General features: G+C 41.7%; 1 protein-coding gene across 1 annotated transcript; it reads left to right on the forward strand.

Moving 5' to 3' along the window:
• Window positions 1-1,714: 1,714 nt before the first annotated feature.
• On the forward strand, window positions 1,715-20,170 carry qsox1 (quiescin Q6 sulfhydryl oxidase 1). The gene is made up of 13 exons (XM_037250670.1): window positions 1,715-2,133; window positions 2,953-3,053; window positions 3,971-4,019; window positions 4,504-4,606; window positions 5,062-5,152; window positions 5,254-5,399; window positions 7,218-7,352; window positions 7,419-7,548; window positions 12,523-12,645; window positions 13,283-13,421; window positions 14,273-14,449; window positions 18,020-18,181; window positions 18,307-20,170. Exons 1-13 carry the CDS (start codon window positions 1,845-1,847, stop codon window positions 19,068-19,070), a joined length of 2,409 nt encoding a protein of 802 aa, XP_037106565.1. The 5' UTR covers window positions 1,715-1,844; the 3' UTR covers window positions 19,071-20,170.
• The last annotated feature ends 3,975 nt before the right edge of the window (window positions 20,171-24,145 follow it).

Raw genomic sequence — 24,145 nt, forward strand, 5'->3', positions numbered from 1 at the left:
CGCACTGTTGCAGTGTTTCATTAAAAAAAACGTGGATTGGATATTATTTCATTAAGAAAAAAAACTTGGTATTTAGTGTACAGGCTGTAAAATTCCCACAGCTTATATAGTTATTTGTGGTCCTAACACATACACTGATGCCCGTCTGTGACATGGCAGTGTTGACAATTAAATGTTATGTTTTTAAACATTAACCTAACAATGGCCTTAGAAGTCGCTAGATTAAATTCACTGAATAGTTTCCCTAAGCAAAATGACATTTAGAGAGTAGAAAATGTACTTAATTATTACTGAGTAAATGTAAATTACATCTTATTAAGGGCAGATGCTATTTTATGGATACTACGCTGCTCATTTTTATTGGAACGAAAATATTTTTTACCACTAGAGGGCTCTGAATGCCATGATTTAAAAATACTCTGCCTTTTTTTTTTAGATAAATTCTTTTCACCCAACAATCCAAGATTCTAGCGACAAAGTGAGTACTATGTTATTTTTGAAAGTATTAAATTCAATGGATATAGAAAGTCCACACACCCTTCCTTGTACTAATGCTGATTTTTGTGATACAGTATATGATCAATCATTTCAAAACTTTTTTCACCAATAACCAGTACAATATATTTGAAGAAAAAATATACAGACGGTTGTTTTGTTTGGTTTTATTTTGTTTTGTATTATTTGTTTTGATTTGTTCTAAGAGGGAAAGTAAATCCAAACTAGAGGACTAATGTGGTTCCACAAGTGTGCACACCCATTTGCAATTTGGTATGTGGCTGTGTCCAGTATGTACCAGTCAACCTCAAACTTTTGTTACACGGGAGTCAGCATTTATTTTTATCAAGTGAATTGTACAGTTTGTACCTCACATTGATGGGAGGGAAAACTCTGACATTTATCACAAAACAGGCAATTGAAACTAGGGTGTGTAGACTTTCTACCGTTGATCTAATATAGCCTACACACACACACGACAACCTTGAAGTGGAGATGACTGGTTGGGGGACACAATTTGTCATTGCTGGTCTTCATCACCTTTCCAATTTTATAAAACCAAATTGATGTTATGAAAAGACTGGTGGAAAATGTCAAGAGCTGCTGGTACATAGTGTTGCAGCAATAGTGCACGTCAACAAATAACAAACCACTTGTTTGTGAAGCTGTCTTATCACGATCTGTACTTGATAACCTTTATCGCATACAAATAACAAAAAAAATAGGTTGCATTTTCACCTCACAAAACACCTTTGACCATTCCCAGGGGGTTGAGTGTTATCGTGTGTGTGCTGTATTTTTCTTTTAGATTTTTAATCTTGTTTTTAATCAACTGTGCAAATACAAGTAAACTTGCCTCGAATAAATCACAAAAAAAATAAAATATAGGTATAGAAAGCAACTCAGACTACTGTCAATATTCTCCCTCATAATCTTTGGGACTCACTAACCTGTATAACACAGTTGACACAATTAAGTGACAGTGGCTGTTCAATTGTATTCAACTTTTTAATACACCACATTTGCAGTTAAGGTTTTAAGAGCTGTTTATTTTTGAAGACATTCAATTTGTCCATAGTGTTGCATTTGGTTGTGATAAATAAAAAAAACACCATGATAATATAGTATTTAAAAGAATAAAATTCAAGTTAAAAATCCGAACACTCGCTTTTATTTTGAAATGTTCCGTGTAGTTTCCGGGTTCTTATTTTGAAACAAAAATATGGCTGCCTGTGTATTTCCGTAAAACATGAATACACTAATAATGAAAGGGTGTAGCAATTTGCTGTTGTGTTAAAGTTTCTGGCATCGGAGGTCAACTCTGCGTTCGAGTGACACAACCAGGGAAGATGGCGTGGCACTACAACCGTGCCACGTCCCGTTTCAGCGGAGAAATCAACAAATATCCTCGACACGTCGCCATGCTCTACCTGACTTCTTGTCTGCTCCTGCTGTTCTCGGCGGCGGAGGCCGGACTGTACACGGCGTCTGATCAAATCGTCGTCCTCACCCCGGACAATGTTAAGTCCGTTTTGGTCAATTCTAGTTCGGCGATAGTGGTGGAGTTCTACGCATCGTGGTGTGGACACTGCATCTCATTCTCGCCCGTCTATAAACGCCTGGCGAGAGATATGAAAGGTTGGTACCATACTAGCTGTGAACGACAACCATCAGTTTATCGTATGTTATCGTTGGTTTATCGTATCTATTTTTATGGGGTTTTATATATATATTTTACTTCATCTGATCGTTTGTTGTGTTATGTTATCTCAGCTGATTGTTTATGTTGTCACATCTTGCTATATGTTTTTATGTTTGTGTATCTTATCTCATCGTTTGTTATGATTTATGTTGTTGTATCTTATATCGTAACACCCTCGTATGTGGTTAGGTTCTACACTGTCATTGTATGGCTGAACAAATCAGTCAAATTGACAATAATGTTCAATTTTCTAATCGCAAAAGCTTCCATTTGGCAACATGCAAATTGCAGGTTATTCATAATACAGCTGTAAATAAGGATTCTTTTAATTAAAATATTCTTTCCATAACTGATTATGATTCAGAAAATGTTGCTAGTTGTATTGCATAGTAAAACCATGTATGTAAATGCCTTATTTTTGATTAATAGATTGATTCATTAAGGACTACAGAATTTCTTTTTTAAGTGAGAGCAAGCAAAACTTTTTTTTTATTAGTATTTTACAAACATGAAGTGGTCTGTTATGTTTCATGACTTCCTTTAGGTAGCTAATGAGCTGACTTTTGAGTGAAAGGCCAGGTACACCGTCCATTTACACTTTTTTTTTTTGTTCAATGGCTCCTGGTTGAAAAAGGTTCCTCGCCCTTTATTTACAGTATCATCAACATTTGGGGAGTGCCTGGGGAAATACAATGCAATCCTTTTTGACTTGTGAAGGCTAATAATATAATGTCATTTGATGTTTTGTCTTTCAGAATGGAAGCCCGCTGTTGACCTGGCAGCCATCGACTGTGCTGATGAGAATAACAGGAAAGTGTGCATAAGCTACAACATCAGGGGATATCCAACTGTAAAGGTAATAACTTAGTGTCCCCCTGCAAAGTTGCTAGTGAAGTTCCAATCTTAAAGTTTGAAGTCATGACTTCCGCCTCGATGCACGGCTCTCGTTAAGTTACAATTAAGCGGATGTGTTTTATAAAAAAATGTTTTTTGTAGTGTCATGGGTGGCAACCCTTTTCTCACAATACTGGGATCATGATCAGAAAGTGAAGCATCAAGTTTCCACTTCACACTACTATCAAACATTTTAAGTCATGCTACAAATATGGACCAAGACATGGTCGAGGAAAATGTTTATTAATACGCGTGTGAGCTCGTTGATAGAAACCATGACTTCATCGTATCGGAGAGTGAAGCTTTATTTTTAATCCTGACACTACATTTTCATTTCTGACTGAACAGTTGTTTTTTTTTTAATTCTATTTATCTTTTTTATTTACTATTTTAATTTAATAGATTGATTTTATTATATAAATTATAGTCTAATTTTAAAGTTTCTTAGTACAAACTTTTTTTGACCACATGGTCTTAAAAATCTATTACACATCAGAACTGTAGAGGGCACTCAGGAGACATACATTTTTGTGATTTTGACATTTTTCAGATCCAACGGTTGACTATTTCGATTTGCTTGCACCTCAGAAAAAAAATCGAAACATCAAAACCTTAGCCGCGCACCTCCTCGCTACTGTGCGCCGGTGAACTTGAATGGACAAAGGGCTCCTTCTTTCCCATTTCATCTGCAAGTCTTTTTAGACATTTGGGATTTAGAGGTCAAGCCAGGTAGAGTGAAAGGGGGGGTGGCTGTGTGCCAGCCAAACTTTACACAACGTCACTTTGCTTCTCTCATGGCTGTGTGAGGACTGGCCGATTTGATCTCTCTGCCTCCTCGGCTCTCGGTGTAACCTAAAACTCTCTTGTTTCACCTCACAGTTCTTCCATGCCTACAGCCGGGAGGATTCTGCTGGAGAGACTTTAACAGGTATTCGAGTGCACACAGAGCCCATTCAAGGTTCCGTTCACTGGCTGTCATTAGATACACCTGCAAAATATAAAGACATCCAATACAAGAGCATTTATTATTGTGGTTGAGGTTCAGGGTCCAGACTGCAGACTCCAGGTTGTCACATTTCACTCATAATGTTTGAGATTCTGCAAGTAAATTGGCTGATTTCTTTTCATTCCCCCCCCCCCATTATTTATATATTTATTATTTATTTTAATTTAATTTATTTTTATTTTTGTATTTATTTATGTTAATTATTTTCTGAAGATAATTTTGAGAAACTTCCTTATAATGCATGTGGCAAAATAGATGACCCAAATTTTGATGGCCTTACTTACCATCGGCCAATCCGATGTAAATTAAATATTAATGTCGTATTATTTGAGGCTCACTTTATGACCGCCGGCACTGTCTCAAAACAAACAGTAATGTCCAATATTTGATTTTCACTGACGTCCAGGTTTGGGGCATGACTCCCAAGCCTTCCGTCACCGCATTGTGGAGCTAATGGAAAAGCACCAGGACCCGTGGCCACCAGCCTGCCCACCACTAGAACCCACCAGGTAGATAAAAAAGCATTTATTGTTAAGATGAAAAAAAAAATACCCCTCTAAGAAATTAAAATAAAATTATAATAATCCTCCATGTCCGCTTTCCACTGCCAGAAAATTATAAGCCATCATCAATCTCATTGAAAAAGTCTTAAGGGCGCCTTAAGGCTGCCTTGTACATATTTACACAGATAACTGTGACATGCCGATTTGAATATTGACACAAGCTCATTAAAAAAATCTTAAGGGTGCCTTAAGGCTGCCTTGTACATATTTACACAGATAACGGTGACATGCAGATTTGAATGTTGACACACTGAGCAAATGGAAAACTGGAAGTGAGATTCAGTGACCATTTTTCTTCCGCTTAGTTATGTAATGAAAAGATGGATTTCATCCTCTAATATTCACAAAGATGTAGAATGTTTCCTCACGAGCAAAACGTAAATACGATTTTTTATCCCTAGCCAAGCTGAAATCGATATCTTCTTGGAGACCAACAACGTTCGACACCTTGCCCTGATCTTTGAGGATGCGAGCTCCTACATCGGCAGAGAGGTAACGGCAACACATTGACATCTATCAATGCTGTATACATAAAAAAATCAAGACTTGGCATCCCCCACACTCTCTAAGCCCAAATTCCCTGTGTGCAATAGGTGACCTTGGACTTGTTGCAGTTTGAGAACATTGCAGTGCGGAGGGTCCTGAGTACTGAGGAAGGCCTTGTAACCAAATTGGGGGTGACTGAGTTCCCCTCCTGCTACCTTTATCATCCAGGAGGCAACTTCACCAGACTCAAAGTGTGAGTTATTCAGACACAGCACTAGATTTCATCCACTTGAGTACAAGACCATTTTGCACTTCGTGTGAGTATTTAATAGCATTTTTTTAACTAGTATGGTTAAATTGCTCACATTTGTTTTGCATTGGCTTGCAATAATTGAAAAAAAAAAACAGAAATAAAACAAAAGTTAAAAAAAACAATAATAATGAATAAGAAAATAAAAATAATAAATAAATTATATATGCACAACAGGTCTGAAAATTGTCACAACAGTATCAGCATTGTAACCTACCTCATCTACTCTGGTGTATCTTCACTCCACCTTTATGACCTTGGGATTTTTGATGACAATGTCTTGAGGAAGAGCACCTCTGCTTGCAACCTCATCATTTATTCAAATGTCAAGGGCATACAACAGTTTTAGGTCGTTCCCCAAACTTGATTCATGGTGTGATGTCTCTTTCAGCACTAATCGATCGGACAGCGGCTGCAAAAAAAAAAAAATTGTTATGAAGGATTGTCATGTAGTAAACGTTTGGGCTCATAAATCAACGTCGCAGGAATGCATTATCTGGCCAAGTTCCAACTGCAACTTCCTCCTGTTTGCAACTTTACGTTCATCACGAGAGGAGGCCAATAAATGGACAAGCTGCAAACTAGCAAATGATTTCAATGGTTACTGGTTGCATTTGAAATTGTTTAGCACACAGCATGTTTGCATCCTCATTATCTGAACCCTATTCATGAGACTACTTTTAAACATCTGGCCCCTTTTAATGGGATCAGAGCATCAAAATTGCTCCCATTATTCACCATCATAAAGCGGCGCCCATCGTTCCTCACCTAGCAAATCCATCTGCCGCTTGTGCCTCTTTGTTTGGCGCTTTCAATAACTTGGCATGCAAAGGGGGACTCTTTTTAGTTGACAAATGCAAAGAGGAAATGATTTATTGCCGATTTATTTATTCACCCTCCTTTATGCTCGCCCCCGCCCCTCATCTCCATCACTGTACAAGGGTAGGGGGGGGGGGTGTTAATTTCTTGCATGAAAACAATGCCATTGCTTTTCTGGCTTCACCTGCACAGCGGCAGATGGCATCCCATCACGCCTTGAATGTCTGATTGATCCTGGGAGAGACGCAGTTGTGTGTGTCTGTGTAAGAATGCGCACATCCGTCATGCGTGTAATGCTTGCCCATCCCCGGTGGATGTCCAAGGGGATGACTGGATAAATGTGCAACACTCCCACCAGGCCCACAGGTGTAATTGAGTCCCAAGCTGGTGTGAGTGAGCACGGGCCTCCTTTTAGCATCCATCCACCTTATTACCATCCCCTTCCAGTTTTACGACGCTCTGTCTTTTCCTCGTCACGCACAAGGGGAGAAAGTCAATGAGGGTGTGCAGGACCGAAAGCGAACGAGCAAAGCGCGGTAATGGCCGAGGCTGCGGCGTTTTAGCGCCGGGCTTCATAATGATCTCTCCCGTCCGCGCGCTAGCCTGGCACCATCTGCCCCATCGTCGCAAATGTTTTCCAGTAAGTGTGCAAAATATACGGCCACAAAAAGCGTAAGGGGGCTATAAAGCATTTTTATAACACTAGACTTGAAAACAAAAAGAGTCCAGTGCATTTTGTTGCACAATCCCTGCTTGGCTAATAAGCAGCACGTTGCCAAATGTGTTGCTTGTAAACGTCTCGGCCCATCTGGGAGTCACTCTCTTTCCGACCGATCCTTGGCAAGGGTCGGGCGGGCGCTAGAGTGGCGTGATGAGGTCCTTGCTTTTAATTTTCCTCATTTGACGCCAAGTTGTCCAACCTGTTCCTCCCTCCTCCGGCAGGAATATTGAAGCCCGTACTTTCTACGCCTACGCCCTTCAGGGGCTTCCAGGCGTGGTGCGTTCAGGGAAGTCTCAACCGGCCGCCACAGAGCACATCAGCACGCACGCAGAGGAGATCTGGAGACCATTCAACAGGCATGAAACAGAAATGGATTCTCCATTTTGTCGCCGTGCCTTCAACTGGGTTTGATATTTGCACAGATCCAGGGTGTACATGGCCGACCTGGAGTCGATGCTGCACTACTCGCTGCGGGTGGAGCTGGCTGCTCACCCTGTCATCACAGGAGAGGCGCTGACTTCTCTCCGAAAGTACATCTCAGTCTTGGCAAAGGTGGGAGAGAGAGAGTGAACACAGAGCCACACACACAAATTGATTCAGAATCTTTATTTCACTTTTAAATATTTAACGCAAGTTGAAATCTAATTTAGAAATATTAGTCAAACCCAATTCCAGGAAGATCACCTGAAGTGAAAACAGGTTGACAAAGTTTGATTTCCCTTAACTCTCCGAAACGTCGACACAGTTTGAGATGCATTTATTCCTTGATTATAATTTTAGTTTATTTATTTATTTATTTTCAACCTGCGTTTTTTTTCTGTGGGAATTTGTATCTTTCAGAACATCTGCTTCATGTAGGATGATAGTGTAGTTAAAGTAGGTCACCGCTAGATGGCGAGTGAGACAGCAAAATGTCCCAGACTCAAGTCTGAGGGATTTGGAGGAGGCGTATTACTGCAAAAATAAATTCAGCTCAAGTTAATATTGCAAATAATACAACACAGTGTAAATGTATAATAATAATAAATACTGAACATATATACGGATCACAAAAAATATGAATCTAGTGCAAAATTCTTTGCAACACCCTACTGTTCAATTCAGAGTGAAATTCAAATACGTTGAAAACACACAATGAACTATTTCACGATTTATTTTCAAATTTCATTACATCTTTGAGCTAATAAAAAAAAACTACATTCACCACGTACATTTTTTTAAATATTACATAAAAACAATCAACATGTTTTTATGAGTCTTCTATGAAGTAGATCAATGTATATAATTAATTTATAAATGGAGTTTCACTTCTGAATTGAACTACTTGAAATAAATATGTTCCACATCGTATTCCGAATAAATCAAAACTCCCCTTGGATTGTACCCCACCCCTTGTATTGAGATATGTATGTAGTCAAATTTTATTGAAGTGATGCACAGGCTTTATTCATTTATTTATTCATTCATTCATTGATTGCAAAGTTGAAATTTGGTGGTATATTGATACTGTGAGGGGAGCGTAAAGACTCTCATGGGGATTGTTGACCCTCTCGATTTTGGCTCCCTGGGGTATTGAAGCGTGGCCACTGTCCACAAGCTTTGCATTGATGCTGCCTCATTAGAAGCAGAACCTCTCTACGATTCCCCCGGCGCCCTTCCCGTCCTCCCAATGCACTCGCTCATTTGATACTTTTGACCGCTTTACCTGCCCACGAGTCTTCCCGTTAGAGTTATCATCCTTTGACTCCTTTTTTTTTTTTTTTCCTGGAATCCTCTTGGGGGATTTTATGAATACAATTTCTCTTTGCCGCTCTGACTCTCTCCTTCCGTCCTAAAAGTGTGCCAGCCAGGCAAACATGTTGCGATGATGAGGTCTGACCCGCTAGCCTCGTCCCTATTGGCCATTGGCTGTCTCACTGCCACCAATCTCCCTGATTATATCTCATTCTCTAGGGAGGCCTTGTAGCAAGCCGCTGTGTGCGTGTGTGGCTGCTGCAAGCGGGCCACGCGCCGTGGCCTCCCATTAGCTCCCGTTTGTTTAGTCAATAGCAGCGGGTCCCAGTGGTATTTTTAGCCTGCCACCCCCTCCCCAAACAGAGTGGCCCCGGCCGCCGGTCAGGGCTTTGTGCGGCTAAGCCGGCTGTCATGGTCGCCACTTGTGAGGACCCTTGTTGACGTTTGACTGAGCACTCTTACAACAAAGACAATCCATTCATCCAGTTAGCTTGTTAGGCGTAGTTAATGTAAGACAAGCGGGGGTGTTGGTTGTGATCAGGCTCAACTGCTCACTGCCCGCTCCTTACGTGGTGTAAAATTTTAACTGAATTGATTAGGGTAATTGAAATTTGCATGGAGGTGACAAAGATTGGATAAATGACACAATATGTAAAAATGTGACACCTGAGCTCACTATGTGAGTCATGTGATTAGATTAAAAGTGACTCATGGTGTTTTATTCCGATGTGGGGAGAGGCGAGGGGGGGCTCAGTCATCGTTCCAATGCTAACACACATTCTGATTCAAGCAACTTTATTCATTCTAAAAGTATTAATTTATTTTTCAGGAAAAAAATTAATTTATACAGTGTACTGGATCACACCTCCAAAATCACTGAATGTTGGATTCTAATATAAACTTTTGTCGCATAGGACTTCAGATGAAATTGACCTCTCGCGTAACACATCTTATTTTTAGTATTTTTGCAAAATATAAATCATGTTTAAAATATTTTTTTATCCCAAAATAAATGTAGACCTAAACAAAATTTACAGCAGTATTTAAAGTACTTAATATATATAAAACGCAACAATATATTATTGTAATTGCTTTTACTAATCACCATAATTATTATTATACTTTTTTTCAAATTAAAATAAATAACCCTCTTCCACACATTATAGACAAACGAGCAAAAAACAAACAATACACAAAATAACAATAAAAAATAGTGTTGAAATAAAAAATAAAAAAAACACTAAATCCCAGCAATGTATGAAAAAAGAAGGAAACATTTGCCCAAAAACAAATTGCAGAAGTGTTTTTGGGTCTCTGATGTTTTTGTGTAAGCGCGGCTTACTGTGACATATTTTGCGATTGTCAAAATTGTGTTTAGATGATTTGTCGCCGTTTTATGCTAATCCCCCTTTGTCCAAGAATTCTGTCAAATGTTTCTTTGTTATTCACCGTCAAACCTTTATTGCATTTCCATCCAAGCACGTCCGCATTGGCTTGCTCTTCCTATTTGCGCACGCTCATAATATTTTACTAGATTTACTGTCTTGTCGGACCGAAGCCGGATTTATGAATCCTCTCTACATGTATATGGGGATTAAAAAAAAAAAGTGGATCTTGGGATGCATGAGAGCATTAAAGGGAGGGTTTTAGGGATTACACCACCAACTTGTTTTTCTTGAAAGAAGCCAACAGGGCAACAAATGAAGAGAGAGCAGCCAGCTAAAAGGATGCAAGCTTCTCCAAAGCTGGAATTCTGTTATCGTCTCTAATCGATACTCTTCAGTGTACAGCTTTTTTGTTCAAAGTAAAATCACTCATAATATTTATACGGTAACATGACGTAAGGGGTTCAGCAGCATGACCCAGCAGTGGAACATGGCGAGCTTGTGATTGGATCACCAGGAGCATGGAGACATGAATAGTGTTGCTTTGGTGATGCAGCCCTAAGCCCATTACTGGCAAACACCTGCCTCGTCTCTTCTGCTTAAATTCATATGACTGTTTAATGAGCTTTTGTGACTGGTTGTTATTCAGACCTCCACACCTAAACCCATTAGGTCACTTTCCCAGCAGCAAGTATAGGGGACATGTCCTTGACACACAACGCCAGGAGTTTTTAGCGTGTGCTGTTTGTATGATTGTGGCATCGTTTGGAAAATTTATATTGGCCAACAGAGATTTTTTATTTTTTTTTGCAGTCTTCCAAGCGTTCCAATATCCCGAATTTCTCTCGTATGTATAAAACTGTCAACAAAATGCGGCGCACCAAACAGCCTGAGAGGGTTAAGCTAAGTGGTGTGACTTCCAGATCCCGTTAAAGCGTGATGAATCGAAGCGCGGGGATTGTCCCCCATACGCAGGTGCACTTAGGTGAACAGATGGCGGCGACAAATAAAAAGGAGTACATTTTTGGATGACGTTTTCTAAATCTCCTCTGAGACTCGTAGCGGCGGTCGGTTTGCTCTTGGCAAGCGCTCGCGCTAGTAACTTTGATTTAAAAATACCTGAGATGAAATAATTCCTGCCTAAGAGTTGGAGCAATTACAGCTGAGGTTACCATGGCAGCGGTTTATTCGAAAAAGCTTGTGATTATTTGTGAGCAACATACCATTCCAAGGTTGAATGTGAGAACAGGAAGCAGACATTTATTAAAACCTAAAGTGAGTCCTTTTGTCAGTGTCTTAAATGGAATGACGAGCTTGTGTGTGTTTGCATTTGGTCTGTCATCACTACTCTCAAAGGCCCATCAGATGGATTTCCTCCTCCGCGACGTTTCGCTAGCTACTATATCGTCTTTCGTTCACGGCGTATCACCATGGTAGCAACGATTTGAAAACACACCTTGGGTAAAAGCCGTTCGGTGGTTGTTAGCGACTTAGGAAATGGAAGCAGCTTATAGGTGGAATTCTTTTGGAAGTTGCTGAGATGGAAAAACACTCAGGCCATAACTCAAGCGCAGCTCATAAATGTTGGGAACAACATGGTCAGGGATTTTTTTTTTTTGGGTGGGGGGCCAACTATTAATCAAGCTACAGCATTACAGTGCTGATTGAGTACAATTTGTATGCATCACTACTCAATAGGATGGATGAGGAAGATGCTTCTTCTTACTTCTACTTAATTCGTTAGATTTCCACATAGTCCTTGTTAACTCTACTTAGCAGCTATAACTTGAATTCAAATGGACCTGTTGAATGTACAACATTTTTCTTATATTTATAGATCCACATTATAAAACAGGGGCATGACTACATTACATTAATTACATTTTCTAGCCTTTAAAGGCTTAAAGGTTGCCATTTTCTTCTAAAATAATAGCCTCAACATCAATTGCACATTTTTAAAAGAATATTTTAATAAGAAGAGTAACATTTAGCATTGCTGCGGTGAACCTTGAATATCTTCTTTCCTGGTCAATAATTTTAACAGTCTTGACATTTTGATGATATTTTCTGACAGCGTAGTTCATTGCAGGGGAAATTTTGTAGATTTGCAAAATTAGATAATCAGGTAAACATAAAAATAAGGTCATGTTTTTAGTGTGTAGTACTTTTGTCCATTGCTCTTTGCTGTATAAATCTTGTCGCTGACACGCCAATATTGGGGGTGTCTTGGCAATGTGACCTTGCTTTTTACTAGAGGGCCTTTTTGAGTTTGAGTAAATAAACATTAAAGTGTCGTGAAATTTTGCGATTCTGCTTCTATCCAGTGGGATGAAGCAGATAATACAAATCCATGGCCTAAAAGTTCTCCTCCAACTATAATATTGCGTATTGTCTGTGTTCGCTGCAGTACTTCCCAGGCCGCCCTATGGTGACGAACCTGTTGAAGACGCTCAGTTCATGGCTCCAAAACCAGACCGGGGACCAAATTTCCTATCAAGCTTTCAGTCAGATCCTGGAGAATTCCACACAGGTGAGTTTGACATAAGAGTACACACAAAGATCTGTAAGGTAATTTGATGGGGGGGGGGGAATAAATCCGACATTTGGCGCACCTACACAATCATTTAATTCAGGCATTGGCAATTTAAATGCTGAAGACCCTTAATAAATGTCATTAGGTGTACCAAATGATGCACCTATTCTAATATTAAGAGTTTTCAAAATGTATAAAGGTCCTATTGTCTGGAATAAAACCCCTTTGCAAATTGAAAGAGTCACTTACTCGGATCATTAGCTTTTAGCCACCCGATCAATGGATCAATGGATCAATGGATCAATGAATCGATGAGAAGGTATGAATTGACTTCACTCCCGAGGAAATGGACTTCGCGCTGTCCCAAAATCTTTACTATTGACATGTGAGTAACCCTGTCAATCACGGCAGCCGCGGCAATAGAGAGAAACGACTTTGTGTCAGAGGGAATATGTTGTCGGATTCAGCCGCGGCTCATGCTTAGATATCCGAACTGCCTCTGTTCATTAGCGCAGGGTTGAGCCATTAACCTGAGATTGACTTCTCATTGATCAAGAAAACTACACGCAGCAGCTTTCATTAATAGGTTTGGAGATGCTGGAAATGTTCAGTTGTATCTTTTTCTCTCTCTCAGGTTCCAGATGCTGCCTTGCCCGAGGGCGTGAGGTGGGTAGCTTGCCAAGGCTCACAACCCCACTTCCGACGTTATCCTTGTGGCGTGTGGACGCTCTTCCATCTCCTGACGGTCCAAGCCAAGAAGGCTGGCGGCTCAGGTACACACAACTCACTCGTACTTTCTGTTACTTCGGCCCATTTAGAGTTCATGGGGGTTCACAAATTAGCCTCTTTTCACAGTGACCTGATTTAAATCCGCACACGCAGATAGATCCAAACATATAACTCGACTTCGGTACCAATTTAACGACGCTCCCCAACTTTTTGTTCACAGCTGCATTGAGCCTAATTGTGACTGTGTGAAAAGAGATTATGTTAGATTAGCGGAATGTGAGCGGTTAATAAAACAAGGCAGATGACTGGAAGCTCCACTTGGAGCAGGCATGTTAATCTCCCTCTTCCAACACACGCACACACGCACATACACAGGGGTTAATCCCGAGGTTTATGGACCGTCATGTGACCTGCAGATGGAATGGCGAAAAGGGGCGTCCATCTGGTACCCCACGGGCCACCGTGTTTCTCACAGGACAGATACTCGCAATACTACGATATAAACTTCATGCATGAACTCACACGCTGAAAGCCGTATCACAGGTGTGGGACGCTTCCCATTGTTATTCCGCACTCTCCGAGCGGCTGCGCGGTTTATAACCCGGCGGGGCCGCTAAGCCAAGAACAAAAGCAAACTACTGCCGGGAAAATATGTTTGTGGACTGTCGAGCTCCTGAGATGACAACCTGGCCACCATTCACACAGAGGGTTAACTTCCTTTAATCTCCAGATTGGGTGTAGATTATTCACGTCAATATGGGGTTGACCCAGCTCCCTGTGACTCCTGGCCCACAAAGCGTGGGAATCCAGGGAGCAATTCATTTTCCAGAGAAAAAAATAAGAATCCAACCAAAATTGAATTTTTGTGCGATCTTAATTCATGAATCCCTTCCAGATCCCAAGGAGGTGCTGAGCGCTATGGCAGGCTACATCAGCAATTTCTTTGGCTGCAGGGAGTGTGCCGAACATTTTGAGAACATGGCCAAGGGGGGCCTCTCGGAGGTGAACACCTTTACTGACGCCGTTCTCTGGCTTTGGTCTCGACACAACCGGGTCAACAACAGAATAGCAGGTAAAAGAACAAAAACTTCACTTCTAATGTTTTTAATTGATTGAATATATCGTGGTACATCTCGCATACGAGTTGTACTTGGCCCTCCCTCGGCTGACCTTTGCAGTTACTTCACTGAGATTTAGGCTCCAGCCTCCTCACATGGTCAGTGGGCCGTGTTAATACGACTAGAGACGGTGCTGGGTGGTGCAAGGACGGATCCTCAGATCAGACACCAGCTGTCATTGCGTCTTAGACCACCCCCTGCCCCCACCACCTCTTCGAGTATCATCGGTCTCTGTGTCACATTTTCTCCCATCCAACCTTTCTGTCCCACTCATACATCGTCACAATCGCTTGCCCATTTTTTCATTTGTCTCTCTTCCTCATTTTTTTTGCCCCTCCCATATACGCTTTTGTGGGATTTTGAGACTTTTCTCTCCGTAATAGGGAATTTTGAAGAATCAGAATCACCTAATTGATACTTTTTATTTGGGTCATATACACAAACAGTGATATTTTTTATAGAATTTTATTTTAATTAATTTTATCTGGGTTTTGGTTTTTTATATATATATATATATATAATTTTTTCTGGCTTCTGATTAGTGAAAATGTTTTTTTTTTTGCATCACCTGTTGCTTATTTCTGTCGGTTTGGACTGTGATTTAATTAACTTGGAGTGGGTAAAAAAAATATTTGTGAGGATAGTCTCAACTCTAGTGAGCCCTGTGATGCCGCCCCCAGAAAAAAAACACTTTCCCCTCTTGTTTAACTGTATAAGTAAAGTATATTACTCTTAAAAAGCGCAAAACCCTCCTCCCTCGTCTTTGTTCCAATGATGTTATTAGGCCCAGCGCTGTCATTAACAGCCCACTTTGTTAAATCACTATCTTTTGTTTGTGCAGACCGCCCCCCTCTTCTATCACTGGGACAGCTTGTCCCCTGAACAGCAGGGGCGAGCGGGACACCCGCCTCTGCGTGTGTCTACTCCCCAGACACTTAAACACTATTCAGACCCCCCCAGAGCACTGCACAGCGCCTCAATCCGTCTTCCCTCTCATCCTGCGTCTTGTCCCTCTCTCTGTTGCGAGTAGACCCCCCTCATTGCTATCCCCTGGGACTCGTAACCTCCGCTTGACAAGTGATAGCGAAGCACCCTGGTAGGATGGCTCCCCCAGGAACCAGTGCTACACACACACACAAATCCCAAGGTGCTGTGCGGCGGCAGGTGGCAAACATCAGGACACAAGCACCAAGCCACACGATCCGCCCCATCCTCCAGTCCAGCCCACACACACGCGCGTGCACAGGTTGTGGCGTGTGCTAGGGGGGGCGTTGCCGTATAACTTGTTTCCACTGGGGATCAGTGTAGTGAATCAAAAGCAAAGATGCGCTCCGTTCCGCTTTCTCGCCCACACAACCCCTCATCTGCTTTTCCTCCTTTTTTTTTTTTTTTTTATACTCCAAAGTGGAGCTGTTCAGCCGTCCGCCGCCTTTCAGGAGCGGCCATGCATGAAAGAGGAGCTATTTGTAAAGCGGCTGAACAATTAATTTAGCTGGCAACAAAGAGGCCCCAGGGCCCTGTGACGCCTGCTTCGCACGAGCCGCATTAAGAGCGGCGGCAGCTCAGTCCTGTTGCTGCTTGTCAACAGGCGGAGACACATTTTGACAGAGCCCACAGCACCACATTTTGTTTGTATAAATGCATTGCATCATCCGAAGAACTTTTTATTTGGCACATTTGTACATTTAGGAAATACATTTTTAAAACCAAAAAAATTGTGATTTTTCTTTTTATTTACTCGACTGTGCAATATAAAATTTACCATGCACTATTCCACCATGTTGCATTTTTTTTTTCAACTAAATTACTAACATCAGCTGTATTCACCCCGACGGGCGGATAGTAGGAGATCCCCCCCCCCCCCCCTTCCCTCTAAACGGAGTCAGTGCTGAGGAAGCTGGTTGGACTTGCTGAACAATCCATATTTCTACCTAATGAATATGTATGCGCTCGTCGTGATGACATCCCAGCGCTGGGCTATGGTGGCAATCTCGATATGGCTGCTATGGCTAAAGTCACCCTGGCCACAAACCTGGCCAGTGTGATTAGAATTAGGGGAGCGTGCATGTGTGTCCCATCCACCTGCTGAAATGTATAAAAGCCCCCCTCCCATGGGCCGCTCACGGACAGACAGAGTAAAATGAATGTATCTTTTATGTAAAGTGCCATATGCAGAGTCTGAAGTACACTACACACACACACATATCATTGAGATTCACTTTGAGCAGCATAGGGGGGGGGGGCTAAATTGACAGCATCGTAATGTGACAGAGCTGCTGTGGGCACACACACACACGCACAATACTTTGTCGGTGACAACAAGCAATTTATTACTAGATTCTGAAGTGTGTGTATTTGCGTGCTTGTGTTTGTATGTGTGTGTGTGTCCCCTTGCAGGCATTTGTGGTGATATGTTTATTCAAATGTCTGCAGATTTGTGTGTTTTTATTATTCAAATTAGCAAATTATCATTTTTATTTTTTATTGGTCAGGAGAATCAGGTTAGTTGAAAGTGTGTCATTTCTGATGTGATCTGTTTTCACTAACAACATGGCTGCAGATTGTGTTAGTGTGTTATTTAACAACTTTTTGACGCATCCAGTATTTATTTCTCAGTGATTTATAGAAATACGTTTTAACCGGCGTATGTGCTTCCATGCAAAATTTGCCTTGGGAAAAATCTTTTCAAAAATGGTTTAAAACATTTTAAAATAGCGCAACTTCTTTTGAATGTCATGTTTTTTGTGGTTAAAATAAAAAATGTGACATTTGTGGAAAAGGAATAACATTTTTTTTATATGTGAAAGTGTGGAAAATAGTCCAGTCTAAATTTTCGTCAATACACACGAATAGCAGTTTATGTCAAATTGTGATTAGCGTGAAGCTCACAGTCAGATAAAAAGAAAAGATGTTAAAAGACGACTTTTTAATTCATTAGATGCATCTGTCCCCTCCGAGGCTTCCGTTCCTCTCATGTTCAATTTGAAGATTGGCCTTCGCTTTCAAAGGAACCAGACAGGTGGTCGGCCCGAGTCAGAGCTGCTGCTGCCTACAGAGCGCGTATGTGTGTGTGTGTGTGTGTAGGAGTGGGGAAGCTGTCCACTTTGGTCACATCTATTATCTCACCACCCCTCCCAGTGGGACATCCCCGAAGCCCATTGATCAATGTTAGACGCGCGCACACACACACACATGCATCCAACAATATCAATCCGTAGATTACATGCACACAAACGCAGACAGCTGATTTACATAGACACTCTTAAAAGACCCCCACGCACATATGCATATAGAGCCAAAAGATTTATGACGGTCCGTGACAAGATGAAATGGCCTCAACACAGATTGCATCCAATCCTCGAAGCACTCGTGTCCTCAAATCAAACATGCCAACGTGATAGCGTGCAACAACTTGGCGCGACCTTGTCGGATGCTTTCTTGAAAATAAAACGACAACTTTGCTACGCTGCCTATGGACCCAAATCAAGTTTTCTTTTCATAATATCCTTGTTCTTGCCTTTCAGGTGCTTTGAGCGAGGACCCCAACTTCCCAAAGATCCAGTGGCCTCCACCTGAAGTGTGTGCAGATTGTCACACAGTAAAAGCCAACGGGGACCACAAGTGGGACCCCCAGCAGGTTCTGTCCTTCCTTCAGGACCACTTCGCTTCCGAACGCATCCTCACAGGTTGCCTTCTGTCTTGTCTCGTCTTGACACGATCAATATATTTTTGTGTTTTGTTTTTTTAACATCACGTTTGTACTCTCTTCTGAATGACTTAAAAACAAAATGTTTCTTGTTTTCCCCAAAAGACTACTTGGAAGATGAAAATGAGGTTCTGGCCAAGCAGAAGGTAAAACGAGCTAACCTACTGCAAATGTCGGAGGCTCAGAAGCGTAGCGAAAGAGAAGCCAAAGAGGCCGTGGACCCTTCCAACCATCATCCTCCAACGCAAGCTCATGTGGAAGAGGAGGAGGAAGAAGAAGAGGTGGCAGATGAAGAGGACAACGGAGGAGCAGCAGCAGCAGCCGCCCAAGTGGAAAGTAAGAACCTTGAGCCAACACCGTGGGCAGGAGCGGAAACCAGGCTGGGCTGGGATCGGCGAATGGACATCCGGAGGCCGAGCATCGTGGGGATGAAGGTGCGAGACGCGCAAGAGGACATCGTGGACCTGGACTCCTTGGTCAACCAGCACTACAAAGCCAAAGCCGTGCAGGTGGCCACCTCCAGCCGAGTCAAACAACGCACCCTGCAGAGGAACCGCGAGGAGCGCGACTCCGGGCCTGTTTTCGGGCTGGGCGGCAAGCTCAGCATGACGGGCCGGGAGTCAAACTTGGGTTCCGACGACGGGACGCGCATGAAGAAACGAGAACTTTCGGCCCGGCGCTTGATTGACGACGACGGCGGCTTGAGCCGGAGGGGCCGCTGGATGTCCATGCTGAGTATCGGCTTCTCCAAAGTTGACATCAGCCTCTGCGTCATCCTCTACTTCCTGTCCTCCATGTGTCTCCTGGCTATGTACCTCTTCTTCAAAACCCGCCTCCGTTCACGGCGGGCAAAAGTGTCACTGCCCTGAGCCAAAGTGTGGTCCGACCAAATCCAAAAATCGGCCTAAGTGGATGTGTCCAGATTAGACCAGCCCACTTAACTGCGTCACCCTGCTGGTCTGGTTCTGTGCTTCAAGGTGCTTCTGGTTCCTTCCACTAGTTGAAAGCATTTCAGCAAACACGCCTTCCGATGGCAACTTTGTGCATACGGATGTTTATTCTCATCAATGGAATCGGGGTGAATGAAGGACCTTTTTTTTTTTTTGATTATTCTTTGAAGGACATTTTAACGCATCAGCAGTCAATGGAACGACTCAATATTCCTCTACTGTGATTTCAAAGATTTTTTTTTTTATGCTTTTTGGTTTGTGCATGTTTTAGTTATTTTTGGACTTCTACTGTGAGTTCCACTTTGTACCACATTAGGTGTACCAGTGCAATCTACTGCAGTGATCCCCAAACTTTATTGCGCCAAAGCACGTTTTACAAAAAATCACAACACACCACCAAACAAAAAAAAAAATCGAAAACGTTCCAAAAGGTGTAGGGATCAAGCCATGCTGCAAATAGCCAAAAATCTGATCAGGTCGATGGACTTTTGTGAGGATAAGCAATTCAGAAAGTGAACCACCATTTGCCATATATGTACATTATTTGTAGTAATTAATTAAAAATCTGACAATTGAAATTGACTAATTACACCTGATTAGCTTTCATGGTACACGAGTCCTTTTTTTTTTTTCTAAACTCGATGATTGTGTCAGTGTACCTAATGAAATGTTCGATATTTTCTTGAATCCCAATTACTTTCCACTGTCCTTTAATTTCATATTGATACAGTCAATGGGAAAATTTTGTTTATTATAATTCCGTAACTTAATGGTATCGCATATTGTTTGATGGTTACAATACAATCAGAATTAGTTGAGTTGTTTTGCAGCACATCGAATGATTACATCACTGTGCTGAGTCGTCAAGACGGATGCTTGTGTTCATGAAGAGCGCACAGACTAATGTCATTGTGTTCATGGTGGAAAAGAAGGTTTTGTGTTTTTCTGTCTTATTTTCAATGTCCAGAGGTGAAACGTCTTCATTATCTGTGACATTAAAAAGTGTTTCCGTAACTTTTCATGCTTGTTGTTATTGTTTTGCAGACGCAATGCAAAAAGCAGCGGGGTGTTGCATTTTGAAATGCGGAGTGGTGGGAGGTGAGTGGGGTTAAATCATCACAAGGTTGAAGGAAAAAGCCTGTTGCCATCTGCTGCACAGCACAGGCTGAATCCTAACAATTTCATTGGGATTAAAGCAAGTGAGTAATCCAGCTTTCCTTTAGGGGGAGAGATTACCCGTGAGGATTAGCTCCCCGCAGATAATAAACTTTATTAAAACGCAATCGGCTTTCACGGCCCTTCTTCCCCTCACGTACACTTGAAGGTGGACTCCCTCTTGGTGGGTGGAGAAGGGGTCGAACTGGATGAAAGAGCGCCCGAGGGATATATGGATGGAGGTCCGATGTCGTCGGGATTACGGCGGACTCATCTGAGGGGGACGCTTGTGATCTTGAGCTTTGTGTTTCCTGGAACATTGGATTGAATTCTCTTCATGCTCTCAGTGAAAACAAACACTCTCATCTCCTCATCCACTTCTTGGGTGTGAGCAGCGTGACGGCTCCGGCTGCTGAAATAGTCCACATGAGTGGCGGGCTGATTAATAATGCCGCTTTGAAGCATCATTGCACTTGTGCTGCTCTCACTGAAGCAAACGTGAAAGACTGGATGGATGGATGGATGGATGGATGGATGGATGGATGGATGCATGGATGCATGGATGCATGGATGCATGGATGCATGGATGGATGGGTCGCTCGCATTATGTCACAAATTCAACAAGATTCGTCCTTGAGCACTTTTGTTCCAGGCGAGTGATCTGTTAATCTGTTTAAACGTTACCTGGGTTTTTCGCCCCACTGCACACTTGAGCCTCATTGAGCTGCAAACTAATGATTCCTAATGACGACGCTGGCAGTCGTGCACTGTAATGGCTCGACGCCGCTGCCAAGTCTGAGGGCGGCTCGGTTCACTCTGAGGACACGCCGTTCAAAACGAGGTTTTGTTTTGGATTTTTTATTTGTTTATTCAGCTTTGGGGAGTCACAAGGAAGTTTAGGTTGTCTTACTTATCTACACTACTTTGTCTCAACCTAACATGAATGTTTTTTGAATGAGGCAGGAAAACCTGAGAAAAAGTTGCCTAAAGTTTTCTTTACATTACAAGCAAATATCCCCCAAACACAGTGAAGGGTAAAAACGTCACCTTGCCGGCCTGTTGTTGTCTTCCATAAATTAGAAGATGTAAGCTTTTATAGTAGCTCCTCAGCACCGTGTTTATTACCCCGCTGCTATTGATATTAGCATGCAGGAGGGAACCTTGATGCATTTTTCTGTCATCTCTCTTTCTGACTTTAATACGACTATAAAGCTTCCCGCTGTGGCCAGTGTGGAGGAGGAGGCTGAGGAAGAGAGGCTGCTGGGTGAATACATTATGAAGAAAAGGAGGTTAATATATTGTATTGGTATATATCACATTCAAATATAAGCCCGGGCCCCCCTCGGTTTCAATATTCCGCCTTTTAAAAGCAGGAGTCAACTAGGGTCGCACCCGTCGGCTTTTACTGCTCTCGTACCCCCCCCAACTTGCTTTTCACTTCCTTCCCCTCCGTCAACATGTTGGCCAGTGCTCATTTTAGTGGCACACGAGGGTGTGGTACCCAGCAAAAGGGTTGCTTTTGAACCCTTGCAAATTTGCAACATATGGGCCTGATTTGAACCTGGGAGAAAAATAAATAAATAAATATATATATATATAAATTACACTTGTAATTGTTCAAATGAATGACTACAATAAGAATAATAATGAGACGTGTCTGTAATAAAAATCAAAAGCAGTGGTCAGGATTGATGATTAGTAAGCAGTGAGTGGTCGACAAGTTGGCTGAACTTTGCAGTTATTAGCGCGTGCAATGAGCCTATTAACGCCTCGTCCGCGCGCGTGCGCGTGTGCGGTATAATAGTGTACAGTAGAGGGTCAGGTTCAATCGGGGAATGGGGAAAATATCATTTCTGACAGTTGGACCAATCTGGGCGACTAATTACCCAAATGGACAGGAGCTGTCAGGAGACAATAACTATTCCCTAATACAATTTGCCCCCCAAGTGCAATTTAATTTTCTCTTCCGCAGGAGGCTTGCCGCCTGCCTCTCTGCCCTGCTCTCCCTCTCTTCGGTTCTTCTCCTCCCCTGTACGCGGGTGCTTCTTCAGCTCCTCTCCTGACTTCCACGGTGCATCGTCACCAAGACTGGCTGAGGTACATGGGGACTCTTTTTCCGGGTTTAACCTGCAGGATGCAGCACTCCGTGCGGAAAGGTGAGGCGGAGGCGGAGGAAGGTGAAGGAGAAGAGGAGGAGGAGGAGCGGAGGTGAGGTAGGTCTGCACGATCAAGGAATATTTCTTCATTGTTGTAAATGCACACAAAATGCAACATTATAAAGTTGTATGTCGTGAATGCATGAAAGTGGATTTGACGCGTTTTGGGGAGAATCGGGGCAAAAGATGACGTCTTGTGCTTGTGAGTGTGTGCGCGTGCAGATGTCAATAAAGTGAAAGATGAGCTCTAATTAAGAGGTGGCGGGTCAATGGCCATGGCAAAGGAGTCGCCCTCGCAGTGAATTACTGCTTCCTCCTTAGGCTGCATTCGATTCTTTCGAAAAATCACAACTTTGGACCTAAATGGATATTTTAAACGGGTGTGTTTCGGTGCATTGCTTGTTGACAAAAAACATTTTGGGGGTAGAAGTTGGTGCATGGGGATTTTGAAAATTGGAATTGCTTGTGGACATTATTGGATGACAGAAACTGCTAGCTTCACGTTTGCATTCAATACAATTCGAGATAGATAGATAGATAGATAGATAGATAGATAGATAGATAGATAGATAGATAGATAGATAGATAGATAGATAGATGTAAATTAATTCAACACCATCCTTTTTTCAGTGCATAAATTTAATAATGGAATTTAATAATTTTGGTGGATGTATATGAGATATTTTTTGTCTATAAGATGATTAGCTGCATTGCATGTTATTGTTTCCATTATTATTTCTTTTAAAACTGTTAAATATTCTCAAAACATCATATTTCTTGCACCATGTTGACATTTTAAAAAATCCTTAATATTCATGTAGTTCTCATAATATTTTGGAGGAATTTGTAGAAAGTAATTTTTTTAATATGATTTTTGATATGTATTTATTTATTTGTGCATGCTGTACTCATCAGTATTTCACGTATGTTCGTTGGCGCCCATATGTGAGCCGTTTAGGTGATTGTCAGTGGCTCGTGTTGTGTTTGGGTGTCTTGAAGTCAATTGGAAGCGACAACGGAGTTCATCTAGTTTGAACTCACAGTCCCAAGCCTGTATCGGAGAGCACTTGAAAGCTCCAATGAGTTGTGTCAGAGCGATTGCAATGTCTTCTCGGACCACTCACGTGCATGTCGAAGTGATACGTCATTGTGCCATATTCCAAGAAACGCTTTGCTGCTTTTTTTTCTTTCCTCAACCCTGAATACAATTGAAACCGAATTATTATTATTATTATTATTGTTATTATTATTGTAGTGCATTGTGAAGATTTATTTTTGCTAAAACATATGAATGATATAGTGTGCAGGTGGTGAGTTATTAAAAAAAACAAGATTTAGGGCTAGTGTACTATCCTGCGAATATTGCTTAAGAAAATACATTGTGTAGCATCCCATCTGCATATACTTATTGTAATTATGATCTCAGGAAAATAAGGACGCATAGTAAAATGTCGGCATTGCATTCATATCTAAATTTATGAATTTCGAGTCTGTATAAGCTTCTTCTGCAGTATTATTATCTCGTTGCCATCACGTATACAATGGGAAAATTGTCATTCCATCGTTATACTTGATTGTTTAGTTCAAATAAATGGCTGTCGGCATCGCATCTGTATTATAACTTTGACATGAGAAAATGATACAATAAAGCAGACTTTTGACTTTTTTTTTTGATGAGTGTGT

The sequence above is a fragment of the Syngnathus acus genome, chromosome 4, assembly GCF_901709675.1.
Source record: "Syngnathus acus chromosome 4, fSynAcu1.2, whole genome shotgun sequence".
Classification (NCBI taxonomy): domain Eukaryota; kingdom Metazoa; phylum Chordata; class Actinopteri; order Syngnathiformes; family Syngnathidae; genus Syngnathus; species Syngnathus acus.